Genomic DNA, 21,469 nt, shown 5'->3' with positions numbered 1-21,469 from the left:
GATTCTGCCAGGTCAGGTGGCTGTGGATCTCCCCGAGGAGGTTTGCCTGGCTTCCCCCAAAGAGCGGGGATTTTGGTGGTTGGCTTGTTTAGCAGAGGTGTGCATGGCTTTTAGGTGCTGTTTGGGGCTTGTGGTCATGGGGGTTTAAATGCCTGCTCCTTTTCAGAACTGCTCCGTCAGTAAGACTGGTTTGGGTGGGGGCTGAGGGGGCTCAAAAGCAATAGTTTTGTGGGGAAGCCATCCCCTGAAACAACTCCTGGCTGTGTCCACTTCCTGGGATGTTGCTTCCTGTGCTGCTGAACCTATTGGAAACATAATGCTGAAAGTTCACACAGGTTTCTGAGAGCATCTTGAAATGTCATCCTGCTGCTCTCCTCCAGCTGGACTGGGCCACACGGGTTCTGTAGTGGAAGCACTTCTGTTCCTGGTGAGTTGTCATTGCATAATTAAAGAGTTATAACAATGGCCTTTTAAACAGGAAACTTGACTTCCCCACCACTTGATGGCATGTGACAAGTGACACGTAGCAATAAAGTCTTCAGAATAAATCAGTGCGTTCAGACCCTGGTCCTTAACAGCTCCCTCTTTTTTTCCTGATGGAATAAGAAGAATATTCCTGTCAGAGCTTAGAGCACTCTGAATTTAGAGCAGCATGCACTAAAGAGCTGAATGGTCTTAGGCCATCTCTTTGCTTGGCCTAACAGGTGAGTGAGTTACTCTTGTGATTTCACTTGTCTGTCAGGGCTTTGGAGCTCAGCAAAATGAGAATCAGTAAATGTTTGGCACATATATAGTGTTATTTATCTTAAAATACAGTTGCAGCTGTGAGGTGTCACATGGCTATGCTTTGTGGTGTAAGCCTGTGGCTGGTGTAGTGCATCTCCTGAAAGCAGAAAGTTGCCATAACAACTGAATGAAATCAATTATAGTAATAAGCAATTAAAATCTCATCCTTAATGTTGCATAAACATGGCATTTCGCTCATGAATTATTAGCGCTCTTGCCTCTAGACCTGTTCTGGTTCTGATTTGCAATCTCGACCATTTTTGAATTAATGAAGCATTTAATTTCTCCTTCAAAGAGTGTTGGTGGGGTTTTTTTTTGGCCATGGCAAGTAGGTGGTTCATCAGGGATGTGAACACTGTTAAACTCCTAAATGGAGGAAATGTTTGTGATGGGATTTCTGGACTGCTCAGCACTGGCTTTGTTTCCACCCAGTGAAGTCAAGAAGGAAAAGAGTAGCCTGTGGTCTAGAGAAATTTAGGTCCTGGGCCTCTGTGGGGGAATAGAATGTAAGAAAATAAAGATAGTGCAGAAGGTAGTCTCATGCCTCAGGAGTTGCAGCTGTACTAATCACCAAAGGTTAGGAACAGGCCTGCCCTTAACAGGCCACAGCTGTGTCCAATAAGAAGACGAGTGCTAGAAAAGGGTGGGTGAGCTGGGTGAGGGGAGAGTTGGAGTTGTTGGCTGTGCTGTGAAGGAGTCAGAGCTGTGAGGAGCTGCCCATGAGAAATCACCGAGAAGGTATGGGACTTTTGGAATAAGATGACAACAGGCCTAGGAAGGCAAAGGCAGATCCTTCTTCTGTTCCCCAGTTCCTCCTTGACCTTCTGTGTATTCCTGAGCCTCTTGCTTCCTTTGTTCCCCTTGTAGAACAAAGCCAGGAATAGCCCCTTGCGGTAGTGCTCAGTTGTCAAGGATAAATCAGCTCAAACCAGGGAATGGCAGAGCTGTTGTGGAAAGGTGGGATGTGTGAGGGCCTGTGGGGAAGCAGGGTTTGCTGACTGTTGGCTTTGCAAGGGCCTGTAGGCTTGTTCTGCAAGAATTTGTTGTGGCTGGGGGTCAAATGTTTCAAAGGTCAGAGTGCAGTTTATAATCCAGAGTCTCCAAGGAACTTTGGAAAACATGTCTGCAGTCTAAATAGCGGTCCTGTCATGTGCAGTGGCTGAGTCAGGGATTTAGGAAGACTTTGACATCCAGAGCTCAATTATTAACTGGTAGGGAGCAAAAGCACTGGAGGTGATCCCTGGCTTTCTCCTGGCAGGATGACAGAAGCCAAGGCCAGTGGTCTGAGGGTTTGTGCCACAGATGATCTGAAGGTGGGTGTGGTGTCTGTGCCAGCTCCTTGCCCAAGATACTGGCACAGTGCATCCACAGGTTATCTGTGTGGTGCCTTGTGCTTTCCTCAGCTTTTATTGTTCCATTAAATGTAATCCTGCCACCTTTATCCTGCCTGGGCAATCAAGAAAGGGCCCACACTGAGTGCTGTAAATGCAGTGTGGGCTGAGAAATCAAATGGGGCCTCCTTGAAGGAATTTGGGTTTTTTCTGGTCCCACGATGTGCACTTGGATTGGTTACCTCCATAGCCTCCAACTGGCACTGGAATAGCTGTTGGAGTATTCTTACAAGCCCAGGCTGGGATTCACTCTTGCACTGTCTGATTCCCTGTTAGTTTTCAGCATGTTTTCTTTAACCCCAAGCAGGTGATGATGTGTTCTCCTCTGATCCATGTGCAGGGAGACTCTGTGGCTCCTGCTGCCTGTGAAAACATGGATTTATGCTCCAGGGAAAAACCTGCGCACTTACTGTGCCAGGCAGTGAGGAGGGCACAGCCATACAACGTGTCCAGTTCTTTTTCCATAGTTAGCTGAGTGCTGGACAGCTGTTGCAGCTGTAACTAGTGTGGAATTCTCAATGTAAGAGATTGGGATGCTTTGGATTTCAGTAAGAAGCAGCTGAAGGCTTGCTTGACTGTTAAATCAAGTCCTATTTAGGCTCTATTGAGGTACGTTTTAGTGGTGTTCATCTGGAAATCTGCACTACTGCCACACTTGTTGGGGAGAGACTTTGTGGAGAATTCACTGACTGTCCTACTCTGTTTAACAGCCTTTGCCCACAGTTGCCATGGAAGCCTTGCCTTCTGTCTCTCCTTAGGATTCATCCCTGAACAAAAGGTCCACCTGGAGTCACAGGGCTGCACTCTTCCTATAAAGCCTTGCCTCCTCAGAGGCTGAGAGCCCTACTGGCTCTGGTTATAAATCATTTTCTGCTTCACTGGGGTCAAAGCTTTTATGTTCCTCTTCCTTCAGATCCTTCCAGGCCCATCTTTCAGATGCTGCAGCGTGTGGGGCATTTCAGTCTGCACTGGCCACGGCTCAATATTGCTGCTCTGGGATCAGTTTATATCTTTTGACAGCAGGGAACAACTTATTTTAATAGGCAATAGTAGGTGACAGTGCTCTGTCACCCCTCAACTGAAGCCCTGAGTGCCTTGTTACATAAAAGGCAGATAAAATGCTTTGTGAAATGTCTTGCTCCTCGGAGGTGTTGGGTCCTCAGCCCTGAGGATCAAAGTCCTTTTTCAAGTGACTGACATCAGCATGCACTTTTGTGTCCTTCCTCTTGTCCCTGCCTCAAACCCAACCTCAAGAGAAGTGTGTGTCTGCCATGGAAATTCACCCAGCTCAATAAAGCTGTTTTCCCACCTACTTGGAAATCCCCTCACACACCTGCATGCCAAGTTAGGCCTGGTCATTTGCCAGGCTCAGTCTAGTGCTGTCACCTTGGTTATGGAACAGGGAAAGGGCTGGATTAGTCCTTCTGTTGTTGGGTCACTCAGGGGATAGCAGGCTTCACTTTTTCTGGAAAGGCTGAGATAGGGAGCTACACAGGCAGGCTTTTGCCACAGATCTTTCAACACATTCACACTAAATCTTTAGTCTGGACCACATCCATTCTGTGTTCCAGCTGCCAGTCCACCTCCTGGGATCCTGGAAACACTTCATCCAGGCTGGCTGGTCATCTGTCACCTCCACCAGTAACCTAGGCTGGGGTCCAGTTGTACAGTTGCAGTTGGAGCAGGGATTGCTCCTTCAACAAGATGCATGCAGGTATGGAATTCCTTGAAAAGTACTGCTCAGGTAAGACTGATGAAGTTCCCAGCATAGGGCATTTAGGGAGGCTGTTTGGATGGCCAGACTGGAGCACCATTTTTCCTCCTATGTGTAGAGAGGGTGATATTTCCAGTCACTGCACACCTCCACCTAGCTCTACTTTCTGAAGAGATTTATGAGCTCCAAAATTCATGTCTTGCACATCTTTAGGTAATCCCAAAGGGAAGGCTTTGGATGTAAAATGCCTAATCAACGCCTGGGTTTTGCAAATGGTAGCTTGAGCAAGTTCTCTTTAGTAACAGGTTTATTGAAACAAGCAATCAAAGCTGTCCTGCCTTCTTGTGAAATGAAAATTAAGTCAGAATGCTCCTGAACTTCAGGAAGTCTCAAATTCAAATCTGCACTTGCAGCCTGGGCCTGTGTCTTGATTTCCATTTCAGAAGTGGAAATACCCTGCTGTAGATTGAGCCAGGAGTAATTGGCCAGACCTTGTGTCTTAACAGAAAGTTTTAAGCAGACAAGATAGAAGGAAAGATCACAGAGTGTGAGATGGGGGATCTCTGACCATTTTATCTCTAGTCACAAGCATTTTTAGAGCTGACTGGCAGTGCTGGTTGTACGTGCAGGGAGGAGGATCTAGGCTGGAGCATGATTTCCAGGGAATGGGGGATTAGGAGAAACCACCTCCTCTGCCTTACCAAAGGCAGAGAAAGATAGATTCTCTGAGTGTAGGATTTTCTCATTAAAAGCCTGAAAAGAAACTATTCCAAACACGTTTGGAAAGGTACCTGAGCGTGATGGCTTCTTTGAACCTTGTGAGAGCATTTCCATGCCCTCCTGGGGAAAAGGAACCTCCCTGCCAGATAAATCATCTGGGACAGAGGTTTTCAAGTGCAGCCTGCAGGGTGCTGGAGGCTTGACAAGCCTCTACGTGCAGCCTGTCAGGGGATTTGTTTTAAACCAAGGCATTGTGTTTATCTGGGGTATTTATGGCACTGTGGGTGGGGGAGATGTGGCCCAGGCCTGGCAGCCCCCTGATGGAGAGGGGGACTGTGAATGGCGACTGTGAATTCTGTGGGAGGGCTTTTCCTAGCAAGAACCTGCTACAGCTTTCTTTAGGTGTGAATAAGGACAGGTTGAATATTTCTCAGTGCCTACTGAGAGTCATAATGACATTTCTGAACTCTGTTTCTGGCTGCATCTGTCCTGGGGAACTGCCTCAAAGTGGCTGGAATAGAAAGGAACCCCCTCTTTTGCAGTGTGCATCCTGTTTATCATGGTTAAAGAAAAACAAGCTCGGAGCTGCATCTGTGTGCAAATATGAACAACTCGAAAAAATCTGGCTGCAGAGCCCCTTCCACCCTCAGGGCTGTGTAAAATGGGTCACTGGAAGTGTGGAAGCAGAATGAAAGGAAAGTAAAACCTGTTAATCCTGGGATTTTTGGCTCCTTGGGCACAAATTTAATGTTAAAGTGCTTTCTGACTTCAGGGATTGGCATGTGCTGAAAAGCTTTGCTACAAAGAGGGGAGAGAGCAGCAAGGCAGAAATGAAAGGGTACTCCTGTCCCTCTGAAAGCAGCAGTGATTTAGTGATTTTACTAAAACATTTGAGAAAGCATGTCAGAAGCCTCTAGGAAAGGACTCTGAGGCTAAAATGTCAGTAACTTGTCTTCTCATTAGCTCAAATCATTTCCACCTGCCTCCTATCACCAGGTAGTTGAGGAGGGCAGGGAAAGAAGATTGTTCTCAGGTGGGGATGGTTTGCAAGGAATTGGGCAGCATGGTCATTCCCAGCTGCCATTGCTGTGAGCTTCCTGCTGCTTGTGGGAGCCCCAGGGAGCACAACCACCTCTGTCAGCAGAGGGGCCTGGGGGGTACAGTGTGGCTCTAGAGGTGACAGGGCTCCTCCTCCACTGCTCCTCTCACAGCTGCTGATGTGGCCACACTTCTCTCTGTAAGTACACATGGTTTTTCTAACTGTTTTGCTGTGGTATCTGGTGGCTCTTGTTGAATTGCAACAGGAATCTGTTTGTTCATAACAATATGTGCCTTGGCCTCACCTTGTTTCAGGGGCAGGCAGCAGTCTCTGTGTGCACAGTGTTTCTCCTGGCCAGGTGTTGTCAGGTAGTGCTTGGAAAAACACATGCTGGTTGGTGTCAGTGCCACTTCTCATGGAAGCAGTTGAGTTGGAATTCACTCTTTGTTAGAGTTCTGTGCCAAGCAGTTTTCCAAATGGTTGAAAAGGTGGTCTTAAGGGAAGGGTTTATTTTCTCTAATGGATTTGGAATGTGCAGAGCAGTTGTTAACCTGTTGTGAACAGCCTTTTGGGTTTCTTGTGTCTTGTTTTTTCTGGTTTGTTCTTTCTGGGGAGAGGTGTAAGATTTTGTGTGCCTGACCAGTCTTGTCATGCTGGAAGTAGAAGATAATGAGAGAATGAGTGGAGGAAGGAGCAGCGCCAGGATTCTGCTTTTTCCATGCAAACTTTCCCTTTGTGTTTTTGGAATAGCCTGCCTTTCTCAGTGAAACACTGTCTGCAGAACAGAGGGTTAGGACAGCATTTTTATTTCCATTTTAAATACTTGTAACTTGCTGTGGCTACCTCATCCCTGGAAATGTGCAAAGCTAGGTTGGATGGGGCCTGGAGCTACCTGGGATAGTGGAAGGTGTCCCTGCCCATGGCAGGGGGTGGAAGTGGATGGTGTTTAAGTCCCTTCCCACACAAACCAGTCTGTGATTCTATGTGCAAGTGGCTGCAGTTGGCCTGCAGTGACCCTGAAACGCAAGAATTTACTCTGGTTACGTGCGCCTCAAGAGAAGGTTTTTTTCTGTAGGTGTGGCAGAAACGTGGGCTTGAGGCTGGGCAGGAGGGTGACTAACCTTAGGAGAGGCTGGGGAGGGAAGGGGTGAGTGTGCTGCTGTTCATGCAAACACCCTGATAGCCGAGCACTGAGAAAAGACCGTAGAAAGGGAGGAAATAGCATCAGGGAATAGCAGCTGGGCAGGGCAGATAGCTGTGGTGTTCCCAGCGAGGAGGCGGGGCTGCTGGCTCGGGAGCTGGCACGGAGGCGTGATTGGATGTGCACCCTCACCTGGATTGCCCCGGTCTCAGGGAGGGGAGGTGGGCAGGGCTGGGAGGACGTGTCAGGAGATCTGCGGGGACTGTGACCTCCTGCACGTCTTCACGTGTCTGGTGGCTTCAAGGCAGGACGCAGCAGCCTTCCTCTCCCTGCCTACAGCTGGAGTAGCAAAAATATCTCGATGGCATTTAGCACCGTGACCTTTGAACACTTCCACAGGCTGACCCAAGAGAGAGACAACGCTTTGGGTGAGGCAGGGCTCGATGGAAATGTGCTGTGAATCACCCTCTTGTGTTGCTGTTGGTCTCTCACTCCCAGGCAGGTGAATTTGGGGCAGATAAACATCATTTCCTTTAGCATGACGAATTTAGCTGGGGAGGGCCCATTGCTGTTGCCTCCAAAGGCTGGATAAGTGTTGAAGCAGTGGGATAGACTTAAAGCATTGGTTTACATTGGCTGTAGTTTCCCAAATATAAAAATTCCCAGCTTTTGAAGGTGTTTGGTTTGGAAATGCATTTTATCCACACTCCCTGCAGAGCTCTGCATTCCCTGGGGAGCAGCTGAATGCCCTCCAGTCCCATGGGATGGCTTTCCCAGTATCACTCCCCTCCAGCTGGAATGATAACCAGTCATACCAGGCAGGAAAAACCAGGCTCAGGGTGGCTGGGACATAACTGTCAGACAGGCTGCTATATCTGCCACTCTCCAGGGCATGCGTGAAGCCTAGGGGAAGTGCTCCCCCTTTGCCCAGGCTCTCCATCCTTCATCTTTCCTCTCTGGAGCTCTGACACTGCAGGCTGGCACCCATGTTACCTCTTGGTGTGCTGGGCTGAGTATGTCTATGGGATACAAAACCCCAGGAAAAATAGCAAAGATGTTTGCCCTGCACTGCCCTAAACTTGGATCCCACTGTTGCTCCTCTTTGGGATTCAGTGGAGAGATCCCAACTGTGTGCTTTGCCAGGATTTAACCACAGAGTGGGATCACACCCTCAAGAGATAGAAGAAGGTAGCCTGTGCCCTGCTTGTCCAGCTCCTCCCAGTGGGAAGCCCCAGCAGTTGTGTTTGTGGGTTTGTGTGGCACTTAACAGCTTCCAGCTGTTCCCAGGGGTGCAGCTGGACAGTGTCAAGCTCCTGTCTCAGTTTATCATTGCTTAACCTCCAGCTTTCCAGCTGGGAATAGGGCCAGGGTGCACAGGCTGGAAAGGTACAGCACATCAGCCTGCATCCTCATGCCTCTGGCAAAACTCTAGGTATGCTAACAGCTTGTCTCTGACCTTGGGAAAGCAGGAGTGATGTGGATTTCATGCAGTCCCCAGCCATGCAGGAGGAAGCAGGCAGCTCTCTGTGCTCCTCAGCTCTGAGGGTGATCCGTGCAGCAATCTTCCTCAAGGTCCCTTAACATTGCTGCAGGGTCTGCAGGGTCTAACCTGCATTTCTGGATTTCCAGCATGCCTCTCCCTACCCAAAAAACTCCCCTAAACTCTGCTTTGCTGCAGAACATCAAGACAAGCCAGTTCTGCTACTGCTCTTGCCTGGGAATTGAGCAAAGAGCACCAGCCTGTGTGTTTTGGGAGAGGAGGAGGCCCTTCTTTGACTTCAGCTCTTGCCTCGTCTGTCCTTCCCCTGGTCTGTGTTCTGGTGGTTCAGAAATGCTTCTGAAAGCTGCCTTTTGGGAAAAAAAAAAAGCCCTCTGAGATGAGAGCAGGCAGGTGTAGCACCTACAAAGATGTTAGTTCCTTTTTTTCTGTACAGTCAGTTAACTTGGGTTGTGATCCTCTGCCGGGATCTGGGTGCTTGGGCAGATCCAGTTTTTCCTTGCTCGGCTGCTCTCTGTGACAGTGGTGTCTGCTGCTCCCTAGTGGTCCCAGCTCTGAGCCTGCATGCACTGCAAAATGAGAACCTAGCTGGTGCTTTTATATATATATAAAAATAAATAAATATGTACATATAAAATATACGTGTATATAAATAAAAATATGTATATATATATAAAGAAAAATATGTGTATATATATAAATAAAAATATATGTGTATATATGTATGTATGTTTTAGATTTATTTTTACACAGCATCCTCCTGCCACAGCAAGTCTAAACCTTGTAACATCCACAATACCAGCATTTAAGCTGCCCTCGTTCCCCCAGCCCTAACCTAGAGGCAAGAGGAAAGTCCCTCATTTTGTTGTGCTTAGGTTATATTGGGAAACATCTTTCCAAGTACCTTCCTTGTACTCCACGTGGCCAGAACTGCTGGGTGAAATGCTCACTCCTGGCTGCCTCAAAGACCACGGGAATGTGGGGTATGGAAGGGGAGGGGAGATACCTAAACAGCCTCAGCAATGTTCTGTATCTAAGCCAAGGCTGTGCCCTGGGACAGATCTGAGTCTTGAGGTCTTGCTGGTTTTCAGGGTGTGTGTGGTAGGTGACAGGCGAGATAAAAGCTGAGCAAAGATCAAAGCGGGTTTCATGGGTTTCATGGCTTGGTGCTTCTTGGTTTCACTTTCATGTGTCTCCCGGAGCCTTTCTTCTCTCCCTTTCATCTCCCTCCGCGTTTCCACCTGGCAGGGCGGAGCTTGGTGACTTCCCAGCCTGGGACACGCTCAAGCCACCTTTCTTGCAGCCCCGAAATCTGGGCAATGCTGGATGATTTTTGCCCAAGATGACTCCTTTCAGTATCGGTTCTTTCAGCTGCTGAGATTTACATCTTTTGCAGAAGTTGGGCTGGAGTTTCTCGGTCTCTTCTGGCAGCATCTCTGGGTGTGAGTGCTGATTCAGGGGTGCTGGTTCCAAGAGAAAAGTTGACAAGGGGCTTTCCAAAGGGAGGGCTGCTCATTTCAGTGGTATTGCAGCTTCCTTTGCAGTGAAGACCTGGATTTTCCCTCCTTGCTGTGTGCACTTCTACTTGCTGCTGGAGAACAGTATCTCTTGGCTTGTTTGGGGTTTTTCCTAATAGAAAAATCTCTACTCCTATAGTGGCTTGTTGGTGAAATGTGGCGAAAGCATCTTCCCCAAGGGAAAAAAGTGGGGAGGCACTTGGCAAGAAGAGATGAGGCCTCAAAACATTAAGTGGACATTAATGAAAATAAAAACCCTAGGTGTAAGCCCAGGATGCATGGTCGAGTTTGGGTCCATTCCTGGTGTGTTTTTACCTTATGTGTGGTTGAGGAGAGAAGCGCTGTTTTCTGTGGATGGGCTGCTGTCTTCTGACTTAACCAGTAGAAAATGGGTCAAGGCCATGTTAAGCTCTACCAAATATAATAGTTATGGGTTATTCTGCAAGTAATGTGGAGACAACTAAATTATGGGCTCAACTAAAATGGAAACCACAAATAATTGGAAAAATATAAAATGCTGAACTGGACTCTAACCAAACTTGTAGCTGCATTTATCAAGATGTCAGCCTTCAAGGGGAAGGGGAGGAGACTTTGCCATAACACTCCTGGAGAGCTTGGAGAGCCAGGGCTGTTGCCAAGTGTTTGCCTGAATGTGCTGTCCAATAGGACAGCTCAGCTCTAGCAATTGCAGCCTTTGAGTTCAGCGGAAACTTCCCAGCTCGTGAAGCACGGGCTGGATGTAGCTGGAGGAGTTTTGGTTTTGTGAATAGACCTGGAGTGCTTCTTCACTAGCCCCAGAAGGAAGCGCTCAAAGCCAGAGACCTTCCTCCATCCAGTGGGGATGTGTAGAACACCACATCGTGCCATTGACATGAGGGCAGCAAGGCCAAGTCGCCAGGCACAGCTCACTTAGAACACCCCCAGCCGCTGTTCCTTGGCTCCCTTCTGGCCCAGGATGAAGGTTTCCCTCCTCATCCCCTTGCTCCATGGTTGAGCCCTTGCTGTCCCAGGGTGCCCTGATGCAAATGGCCAACGGCGCCTGCAGGCTCAGTGGCACCTGCGGTGTCTAGACTGGTTCCTGCGCCCACATGCAAATTGTGGGGAGCCAGCCGGGCCATGTGGCCCTGGTGACATTTTCTGGGAAAGTCCTTGGCTGCCATTCCTGCCTGACATCCTCTGTGCCAGGCAGAAGTGGCACTGAGGAATAATGGTGCTCCTGTGCTCAGTTTTGGGTTCGTTTCAGAGTGACTTGGACAGGAAACCAGTGGAGAGCTCTGGAGCAGCATGGGGGTGCTGGGGAGTTCCTCATGGTGCTTTTCTAGCAGCAAGGATGGGCTGCCACAGAGGTCTGGGGGTTTTCTCCTGTGCTTACTCGGTGCCATTTGTGTCTCAAGGGTGGCCAGGACTTCCCAGAAGCTGTCCCCTTGGGTCTGTGCATCCCTAGTTTTGTATTGCTGTTCCTTCAGTAGAAAGCTGCTCCCCAGAGGTCCCCAAGATGGACTGGGGAGGCAGTTTATTCTTAAGTGTTCTGCAATTTCTCTTGTTCTTGCTCCTAGCCTTGCTCCATCTTCCTTATCCAATCCCTTTCGAAGCTCCCTCTTACCATATCCCCCTCTTTAGCCCTCAGCACACCAAATACTTGGAAAGATGCCAGAGCAGGTTTCTCACCTGCTTGCAGTGGTGTCATGACACCACTCTGCTGTCTCCAAAAATGGTCCAAACTCACAATTTTGTCCCCTTGCATCAGCAGCAAGTTGTGCATCTTCACTTGAAGGCAGCAAGTAAGAGTGAGCTCAATGTGTTGTTCACCCAATCTAATTTTGGACTGATTTCGTTATGTTTTGGCTAATTCTGGTGCTCTCATGTTGACACTGAAATATGTGTGGGTTTCAGGTTTCTCAGGTTTGGCAGGAAGCATCTTTATCTTTGAAGCAGGTGATGGACCACAAACCACAGTGGTGAAGATTCACTGCAGTTGGGGTTTTTGGGGGATAATTAAAAAAAAACCCCACAGGTTGGGGGTTTTTTTCTCTCCTGCAAGGAGCCCTGAGTGAGTTGTGGGCAAAGGAGGAGTAAACTGAAAAATCACTTTCTCTAAAGTGATTCTCTTTGAGAGGTTTGTTTACTGCAGATGTTTGTGATGCAGCCTCTTGTGAGTCCTCCCTGAAGGGCTTGAGAGCTGCATCTCCTTGGCACTGATGTCAGGGCTGGGTTTCTGCCCATCTTGGTAAACATGGAAAAGGTTTTCATGTGGCATTTAGGTGCTGTTTGCACCACTTTTTTGGAGGGCTCTGATTTAGGAAGGATTAAAAAGTATTACAGGTGTAAAAAATATTACAAAAATCCAATAAGAATTAGATAAAAAATTACTAAAATCAAAGTCTTGCCTGCACAGGGGCAGCTGCTGCAGAAAACAGAGAAGCTGTGAGGGTACTTTGGATGTGTTTCAGTTGAGGCTGGCCTGAATGACGCCACACATCCCTACTTGAGGGCCACTCTTCTGAATTCCTGGCATCCAGGAAGCACTCAGCTTAAATGCAGACATGGCTCACATCCTCCCCCTGCTTCTCCCTTTGCAGAATTGCCACTTGTGCAGAAATATCTGCCACCACCATGGCTGTGGTGTTTCCTTCTGAGAAACCAGCCCAGTGCTCATCACTTACACCTTTCTCATCCAGCACAGCACCGTGCCTGCTGCCTTGCCCATTCACACACCCTCCCGAAATCCATCCAGCTGATGCTTCTGGAGCTCCTGCTTCTTTCCAGGGCAGGCAGGAGGTAGACACCTGCCCTGTGGCCACAAATCAGGGGCAGGATCTGGCTCATCTTGCTCTGTCTGTTGCATATGTCCAAGGATAATTTTCTTCTTGTACCAATTTCATTAAGCACTGCCAGGAATGCTGCTGGATTCCTCCAGTGCTGGAAGTGCAGCAGCTGAATGCTCCAGCTCCATCTTTTCTGGGGAAAGTTTCTTTCACTTCTCTTGTTTTTTCCCAGTTCTAAAAAGCAGGATCATTTTGTTCTCAGGAACTTTAGAAAGATTTTCAGATGTCTTTTATGCCTTCATAGCAGTTTGCATAGGTGACCAGTCATCTCTCTGCTAAGTTGCTGCCTTTCCCACCATTTTTTCTAAGAGACTCCTGCCACAACCCAGCAAAACCAGTTCTTGGTTGTGTTCCTTCTAATGAGTCTCTGCAAGGAAATTGAGAACTCTGGAAGGGTTAAAGAAAAGCAGTTTTAAGGTCATCTCCTCTTCCACTGCTGTGACAGCAAGGCACCCATTCTTTCTATAGAATTTTGGGAATAGCTCATGGAAATTGTCCCTGGCCTCTCTGTGATGCTGGTGTACAGGGAGTTAAACTTCCCACTCATCTCTTGCACTTCACAAAACTTTTCGACCTATCTCAGAGGAAAAACCCAAGATTTTCAAAGAGAGATGTGTAGCTTGAATGAAAGACTTTAAAAAAAATATTTACTATTTTGGTAACAGCTATATAAAATGCTGATGTGATTTGAAAGCTCCAAATTACAACATTATCACACAACCACATCTCTTTTCTTCTGCCCTCTTCCTTCCTCCTCGCCTCGCCACATATCCCCTTCCCCTTTTGCTTCCCGACTTCACTGAATTTGTTTAGGGCAAAGCTCTCATCCCACCAACACCTGAGGGCACAGGGTGCTCCTGTGGCCATCCTGGGTGAGTTACTTGCCCAGCCAAGTGTGAAATTTGAAGGATTTGAGTGCAAGCATAGAGCAGGGAGACCATGATTGTTTTTCCTTGGCACAGCGTGAGGCATTTTTGCTGATGAGAGAGGCAGCAAAAATAACATGGGGAAAATATAGCCCCAAGAAAGAAATATGTAAATGTCTGAGTACGCTAAAATCCCCCCTGCTTAGTCGGGGGCCTGGGCTCTGCTTTCATTCTGGGCTTTTTTTTTTGTGGCTGAGGGGTAAATGCTCAAGGGAGTGAAGGGTCATGTGGGGGAGATGTGTGGGGAATCCAAACGTTGCACTGCGTCCCAATGGCTGGTTTCAGTCAAAAATATTGATCATGGAGCTTCTGGGCTGTCTGTGGGGAGCATCTGAGAAATGACATCACCTCTGTGTGTCTCTGCTGGCCGGGTGTGACTGCTGAGGTGTGAACTCTGTGCCCATATCAGGGCGTGACCCTCCCTGATAAATAGGGCTGTTTGTGCTCCTGCAGATCATCTGTGGGGCTGAGCCTTCCCTGAGGATGGCAGCCCCCCTGCTCCCCTGGCTGCTGCTGCTGCTGCTGCTGCTGGTGTCCCACTCTGCCCACACAGGTGAGCTCCCAGTGCCTTTGCTGGCATCATCCTGCACCCAGAGCCATTGGGGAGCTTGGGATCCTCCTGCCTGTTTGGTGAGGGCTTGCCTTGTTGTTTGCCAGGGAAAAAGCAGCACCATCCTTTGCAGGGCTCTGGTTCAGCTTTTGGGAGCAGTGTGGGAGCAGGGAACCGAGCAGGTGCAGGTGGCAGCCTTGCACTTGTGGTCCCTGCAGTGAAAACATGGGAAGGAGAACTTTCTTTGGCTCCTGGAGTCGCTGCATCCCTGTCAGCCTGTCTGTGCCTGTAGCTGCCACCTTCTCTGTCTCTCAGCCATCCTGGAGGTGAACGGGAACCTGAGCTGTAGGTGTGCCAAGACAACCTTGGAATACATCAGTCCCAAGAAGTACGAGAGCATTGAGATAAGGCCCGTGGGCAGCAGCTGCAGGCGCACGGAGATCATGTAAGTGCTGGGGGCTCCTCTGCTGCCACCATCCTGCTTCTGGAATCTAAACCTTTCCAAAAGCGCCACCTGCTTCCTCGCTGAAAAACGTCAGAGGCAGAAATGCAGATCCCCAGGGCTTAAAGGAATCTCTCTCCAGCAGGGGAAAGTGTGGTTTCCTCGAGCTGGAGCAGGGGTGTTTGCAGCCTGGAGGATGCACTTCCTCAGACACTGAGGCACCATAAGCCATAACAAGTTTTCCCAGATTTTTCTAGCTGCTTGGTGTTGATACATTTGTAAATCTACAGAAAAAATTCTTTGAGCAATGTCCTGGGCTTCAAGTGTTTGCTCCACCTAGGAATGTGTTGCGTCTTGCTTGTTCCCAGCCATGCTGTGGCTTTCTCTGTCTCTGGCAGCTTTCTACAATTGTTGGTGCTGTGAGCAAAATCTGACTCTTCCCCATCAGCTCTGGCTGCTTGAATCCCTGCTTTTGGAGGGGACAGGAATGCTCAGGAACTCTCCTTGCATTTCAGCATTAAGTTAAGAACCTCAGGGAAGGTGTGTGTGAATCCCGAAGCCCCCTGGGTGAAGAAGCTGCTGAAGCGCATTGCCAGCACGTAAGTTGTTGGATGGAAACTCCTTTGGCTCAGGTGTCCCTGGACAGCATCCAAGTACATCCATAGGTCTGGGAAGCTCTCGCGGGCCCAGGAGCTCTGGGAGAGCTGCTACTGTCCAGCTGAAACTTCCAAAGCAATGAGGGGCAACACTTTACTGTGCAAAGCAGTGTTCAGCCCAACAAGACCCATCTGTAGGTCATGCTACCCCTGGCTTACACACTGCAAGTGCTGCACTTAGATTTGGGGGAGCAGCATGAGGGGAGCAGTGGCAGGAACAGGGTTTGCTCGTGGCAGGTGCAGCAGTGTGATGATGCTGGGAAAGCTGCCCTGCTGTGTGGTGCCTGTGCTGGGTTTGTGGCCATCCTGGCGAGCAATGCCTGCCCCGGGGAAACAGCAGCGACTTCCCTCGGCTGGGGCAGGAGCTTCCTCTCCCAGACCCCATTTTCTCTGTGTTCACACGTTTCTCCTTGTTCTGCTTTTCACAGGAAGAAAAAATAGGTTTCCTGCTAAGGAAGTTGGTGCCCAGAGCCCTGAGACAGGTTGGCAGATGATGCCCAGGTGTGCAGACCTGGCTGCTCCTCACTTCGCCCTGTCTTCCTCCCCTTCCCAAAAGCCCCACATCTGGCTCTGGTGGCAGTGGCTGTGGGGATGGTGCCTCACTGCTGGCCCCAGCCCTGTGGCAGGTTTGGAGGGGGGATTCTTCCCTGCTTTTGGTCCCTGGATCAGCATGAATATGAATCCTTCATTTATTTAGTTGTCTGTGGACTGTGAAACTGTTCCCTGTCAGGGGCTGCTCCTGCTTCTTTAGGAATGACTTTGTGACTTCCTCCATGTGAAGTACTCGGCAACAGAGTGTGTGTCTGAGGGTTGTGTGGCACAGCGTGGCATGTCCTGTCCCGGAAGCTCAAGTCCAATAAAATGCAGGATTTTTCTTTCTCTTGTATTTTCCCTGGATCTCCTAGCTTTGAAGCCATGTATGACATAGAATCATAGCACAGCTTGGATTAGAAGTAACCTCAAAGCCCATCCAGTCCCACCTCCTGCCATGGACAGGGCCATCTTCCACTATCACAGGTTGTTTCAGGTCCTGTCCAACCTGGTGTTAGACATTTCCAGGGATCCAGGGGCAGCCACAGCTTGTCTGGGCACCCTGTGCCAGGGCCTCCCACCCTCACAGGGAAGGTTTTCCCCCACTATCCCATCTAACCCTGCCCTCTGGCATTTTGAAGCTATCCCATCTTGTCAGGGGGCCCTCCCATCATAACCTGTTATCTCCCCTGGTGGTGATTTGAGGGCACAATGTTGGTAGTAGGGTGATGGGACAATCCAGCCGAAGTGCCCCACATCCAAATGATGGAGCTGGGATTTATAGGTGGCTGTTTTAAAAACCAGTCCAGGCCAATAAAGAAATATGTCAGGAGTGGGAGTGAGGTGTCTTGGCAGAGTTTTGGGGTAAAAAAAATTAAAAGCAAATGTCACCAGGGCACTGCTGAATTGTGCCTTATAGGGGGACAAGATGGCTGTAGGAGAAATGAGTAATACCTGATTGTGCAGGATAGAAAAGCACTCCAGAAAGCCTCCAGGCTGATGGGGCTGTGTGTGCTAAGAACAAAATTGGAGGAAACGACCAAGAAAGGAAGGGGAAAGCAGAGCCAGTTTCGGGAAGCCAGGCCCCCTGCCAAGCCCCAAGCCACTTTTATCGGCAGTTGCAAACTCAGCGACCGCTGTCAGTAGCGACCCTGGGGCCTCCCGTGCCCTTTTACTTCTCCTATTTCCCAGCTCAAATAGAGGGATGCTGCGGGGCCCAGGGCTGGGGCCGGCATGGCTGTGTGGGCAGCCCTTCTGCTGGCTGTGCTGCTGCTGTCCCACCGCCCTGGGGACACAGGTGAGCCTCCCCTGCCCCCACGGGTGGCCCTGGGCGTTGTGGGGGCTGTGAGGCTGTCCGAGTTTGGGGTGGGTGATGCTGGTGGCACATGGCAGGAGATGCATTGCCCAGGGAGGCTTTTGGGGTTTTGTGTGAGCCATGGCCGTGTGCCCCTCCAGCAATCCTGGAAGCCAACAGCAACCTGAGCTGCCGCTGCCTCAGGAGCACTCGAGCCTTCATCCCTCCCGAGAGTTACAGCAGCATTGAGGTGTGGCCCGTGGGGAGCAGCTGCCGGCGCCCCGAGGTGGTGTAAGTGCTCCCAGGGCTGTGTGCCCTCTGCCCTGCCTGTCCTCCCTGACCTGCTGTGGTTTGGTGCTCATTGTCCTTGTGACAGGGGTGGGAGGCTTGGCTGTCTGCAGGAGGGGAAGTGTCGTGTCTGAAAGGCCGTGTGTTTTCTAGGATTAAGCTCAAGAGCCTGAAGAGGGTCTGTGTGGATCCTGACACGCCGTGGATGAGGAAACTCTTGCAGGACCTCCCTCACCTGTAAGCTCCCCTTTCCCCCTGAGCACCAGGGGCATCCCGTGGGAACCTGTCTTCACACATTGCTCCCCCTTCTGCTTTTGGCAGGAGGAAGAAAAAGGCTCCCCGCTGAGGAAGCTGCCACGAGAGGCATGGCCAGATGTGCTGGGCTCAAAACTGCCTCCCTTCTCCATCCTGCTGTTGCCTTACCCCAGTTCTGAGGGAAGCATGCCGCTGCCTGAGCCCCTTTTAATGCCTTTAAACCCTTAAAAATGCCCATCCCTGCTTCCAGCCTCTCCCATCCTGTAGCCATGCGCTGGGAGTTCCTTTTGGGCACGACCCAGCAGGCCCAATAAAGGTGGCAGCCCTCTGTCACTGTCCCTTGCCTCCCTTCGCATGGCATGCCAGGGGTTGGGGTGCTCGGGGTGGGAGGCACGGGGGGCAGCAGCCTTTGGCCAAAACCACGGCAGGTTTGAGGAGGTGGCCGCGGCATTTTCTGCTTTTTGTGGCAGGGAGGCAGCACGGGCCACGTGTAGCAGGGGGAAGCGACGGCAGGGAAGTTGAGGCATGGAGCTGTCCCTTTGTCCTCCCCCTCCTCTGGCCTTCCCAGCCCCAGAGGGGGTTGTGAAATCCCCCCTGGGGCGAGGGGCTGGCTATAAAGCAGCCCTGGCACAGCTCGGGGTGGGCAGTGAGGATGCGGCTGCTCCCAGCCCTGGCTCTGGCCCTGCTCCTGCTCCTGAGCAGCTCGGTGCCAGTGGGCGGTGAGTCCCTTTGGGTGTCTGTCCATCCATGGCCCCTCCAAACGCCTGGACAGGGGAACTGGGTGTCCCAGATGGGGCTGAGCATGGGTTTTATCTACTAAGCTTTCAGTTTTGGTTCTTGCCTATCTTTGAGATTGTCTTTTAAACCCTGTGGCTAAGCTGGAGGGGGGTACTGGGGGTGGAGAAGGGGGGTTTGCCTTCTGGGTTTAAACTGCTTCTCTTTCAGACCCCCACAAAATTCGAGTGCTTGGTGGGTGGGCAGTGGGTTTATTTCATAAAATGCTGGCTAAGTTTTCCAACCCTGCAGCTAAACCCCTTCCATATACAGGACAAGAAGCTCTGAGGCTGTGCTGGGAGGGATTAGCCCTGCTGGGTGTCAGGGATGGGATAGGATGGGAAACTGGGGAAGGGGGATAGTGTCCCCACATGCCTCCCCCTCGGGGGGCCGAGACCTGGTGTGGGCTGCCCTGGGGCACAGGTCTGTCGCTGGAGAGCCTGCTGACCAACATGAGGTGCAAGTGCATCAAATCCACCGCCCACGTCATCAACCTGGGGCTGATCCTCACCATCCACGTTACCCCGCCGGGCATTTACTGCAGGAGGAAGGAGGTCATGTAAGTGCAAAGCCTGGGAACCAATCCCTGCCAATTGCTCCTTTGTGTACTGGTGCAGAAGTATGTGGAGGGAGGAAGCCCATAAATGTTGTGTTGACTCTTGGTCCCAATTTCAAGGGTGTCCCTCCCTGCGTGGCTCAGGGTCATAAGGTCAAGGCCCCAAAATGTTCATGCCGAGGGAGCAGGGGGTTTTCTCTGTGGGTTAGAAAAGCTTTGGGGAAAGGACATGCATGGGGCTGAGGGGCCTCATGGCCTTGCAGCCTCACCCTGAAGAAGAACAGGCAGGTGTGCGTGACCCCTGAGGCGCCCTGGATCCAGCTGCTCATCCACAAGCTGATGCAGAGGTAGGCGATGCCCAGAGGCTGGAAAACACATACCCAACACCTTTGCAGGACTATCCCTTTCCCCTGACCCTCCTGGTTTCCTTTCTTTCCCTCCACAAAATCTCCAGGAATGGCATCAAAAAAGCACTGCCACGGCTGCGGCGTGAGGCACCATGCTGCCGGACCCCTTGGAGACCCCCCACTCCATCCCTCCCACTGGCCACATCCCAGGAATCCATGGTTATGAATCCCTCGTGGGACAGGAATGACACAGCCCCCCTGCCCTGAGGCACACTGGGTTGAGTGCCACAACGCTGGCCCTCCTCTGCTCCTGGGTTTTGGCAGAGCAGGAGCCTTTCCCTGCTTTCCCCTCAGGCACCCTCTGCTTCCTTCCCTTTCGGGTGCCTGTGCTGTTCCCGCACAAAATCACAGCCCATCCCAGTGGCAGCAATAAAAGGATGAATGTGCTCCCTCTCCCTGGCTGTGGTGGCTCTTTCTGCCTGGATTTGGGTATAAATTGGGATTTTTGGGGTGAGGAGTTAGGCTGGACTGTGGCGCTGTGAAGCCTTTGGCTGCCTTGCTGAGGACACTTCCTCTGCTCCAGGAGTTGGTGCCTTTTCCTGACAGCTCCTGGCAGGAGCAGGTAATTGCAGGAGTTGGATAGGGTCTGCTGCTGGCTCCTGGCTGTGGAAACACAGCAGTGGGAAATTTCCCAGTGACTGGCTGAGGCTTTCTGTGGAGTCCCATTTCCCAGCCTGGCACAGCAATCAGTGTGCCTTGGCCACACACACAGAGGTGACACAGGTGTGACTTGTGACCTGTGCAGAATTATCCCTGTTTGCAATCTGGCTTGGCCATTCTGGGAGGAGATGTGTAAGGTCTGCAAGAATCAAGTTTGTGTTGCCCACCCACCCCCACTTGATGCCAGTAATGTGCCCCTGGGCAGTGGCAAGCTGGGAAACACCCACCCAGGCTCTGTATCCCCCTTCTTCCTGCCCTGTGCTTCTCAGGAACCACAGTAGGGATAAGAATGGTTGCAAAAGGGCTGTTTGTTGACTCCAGAAGGATGTGGAAGTTCACAGGTGGGAAGAAACCGGTGGATGTTTAGCCTTATCCAATGTGAGTGAGCAAAATCCCATCTGCACAGTGAGCAAATAAAAAAAAAAGTAATTTTTAAAGGGAAGAAAAATGCAGCAGTTCAGGGGTTTGATGACCTCCCTTTCCCCAGCTGCCCAAAGGTCCAGGGCAAGCAGTGTTTCCTCCTGCCAGAGCCCCCCAGGCCCTCAAAGCTGCTGAAGCAAAGCTGCTATTCCCATGAGGCAGGGCGTAAATCCCCCCAGAACTGTAGTGTGTAAGCATGCCCGGGAGTGACCCTGCAGCTGCCCCTGCTCCATGTGCACTTCCACCTTTTCAGGGACGGGACCTCCCGCCTGCAAAGGCAGCACACAAGAAAAAAATCTGACTTAAAACCCCCTGAGCTCTCAAAGTAACCACTGCAAGGTGGTGTGGGAGCCTCCAAAGAGGATGGATGGACCCCAAGCACTGGGATCACTCTCACCTTCAGCATTCCCACAGGGAGGGGTTGTGCCAAACCTGGATCTAGAGGTTTATGATCTCCACCTAAAATTATTTCTAATTGAAGTGAATTCTTGGCTGATGCTTGGCAGAGAGGATTAATATGTGAGTGGTTCCCACCAGGTTCTCTTGGGATCTGGGTCACCTTGGAACACCAAAGGGTGAGGGAGTGTGTGTGACCAAACTTGTGTAAGGCTCAATCTCCTTGCAGTGAAAGAAGGAAGCAGAAATATTCAGCTGCATTGTACAAAATTCTCTTTTTTTTATATATATATATATATGTATATATATATACACACACAAACCCCCGTAATCGGACAGATTCACCAGATTGAGATTTTTTTAAAAAGTTGCTTGTAGAAGGGTGTTGGATTTTGTTTTCTCTGCTGGCTTTAGGCAGTGCTGTTGCTGGGGAGTGGACACCAGGCACCGTGTTTTGGGAAGTAAACGGAGGCAGTGAGCAGCAGGGAAGGGCTTGGAGCCTTTTTTCCAGGTATTGCCTGCAACATGCTGGGAACCGAGGCTGGGAAAAAAAGCACCATCCCCTCACTGCTCCTGCTGGGAAGGGAAAACCAGGAGGGAGCCACACAGGAGAGGCAGGCAAACATATGCATTGACTGAAACATGAACAAAACTCGGTTTTTTTGTGCAATGTCTGTTAAAAA

At 50.4% G+C, this 21,469-nt stretch overlaps 3 protein-coding genes across 3 annotated transcripts; all 3 read left to right on the top strand.

Annotated features, from left to right (window-relative positions):
* Window positions 1-597: 597 nt before the first annotated feature.
* Window positions 598-16,685, top strand: LOC129120410 (C-X-C motif chemokine 2-like). The gene is made up of 4 exons (XM_054633002.2): window positions 598-704; window positions 14,011-14,110; window positions 14,423-14,552; window positions 15,065-16,685. The coding sequence occupies exons 2-4, from the start codon at window positions 14,041-14,043 to the stop codon at window positions 15,150-15,152; spliced, it is 288 nt and encodes a 95-aa protein (XP_054488977.2). The 5' UTR covers window positions 598-704; window positions 14,011-14,040; the 3' UTR covers window positions 15,153-16,685.
* A 170-nt stretch (window positions 16,686-16,855) lies between these two features.
* On the top strand, window positions 16,856-17,876 carry LOC129120210 (C-X-C motif chemokine 6-like). The gene is made up of 4 exons (XM_054632600.2): window positions 16,856-17,033; window positions 17,192-17,321; window positions 17,472-17,555; window positions 17,640-17,876. Exons 1-4 carry the CDS (start codon window positions 16,970-16,972, stop codon window positions 17,662-17,664), a joined length of 303 nt encoding a protein of 100 aa, XP_054488575.1. The 5' UTR covers window positions 16,856-16,969; the 3' UTR covers window positions 17,665-17,876.
* A 160-nt stretch (window positions 17,877-18,036) lies between these two features.
* LOC129120209 (growth-regulated alpha protein-like) lies at window positions 18,037-19,679 on the top strand. Its single transcript, XM_054632598.2, has 4 exons — window positions 18,037-18,292; window positions 18,771-18,906; window positions 19,167-19,250; window positions 19,358-19,679. Exons 1-4 carry the CDS (start codon window positions 18,226-18,228, stop codon window positions 19,515-19,517), a joined length of 447 nt encoding a protein of 148 aa, XP_054488573.1. The 5' UTR covers window positions 18,037-18,225; the 3' UTR covers window positions 19,518-19,679.
* Window positions 19,680-21,469: the final 1,790 nt, after the last annotated feature.

The sequence above is a fragment of the Agelaius phoeniceus genome, chromosome 4 (genome assembly GCF_051311805.1).
Source record: "Agelaius phoeniceus isolate bAgePho1 chromosome 4, bAgePho1.hap1, whole genome shotgun sequence".
NCBI classification, from domain to species: domain Eukaryota; kingdom Metazoa; phylum Chordata; class Aves; order Passeriformes; family Icteridae; genus Agelaius; species Agelaius phoeniceus.
The sequence above is the reverse complement of the archived record's forward strand: the minus strand, read 5'-3'. Positions and strand labels throughout refer to the sequence as shown.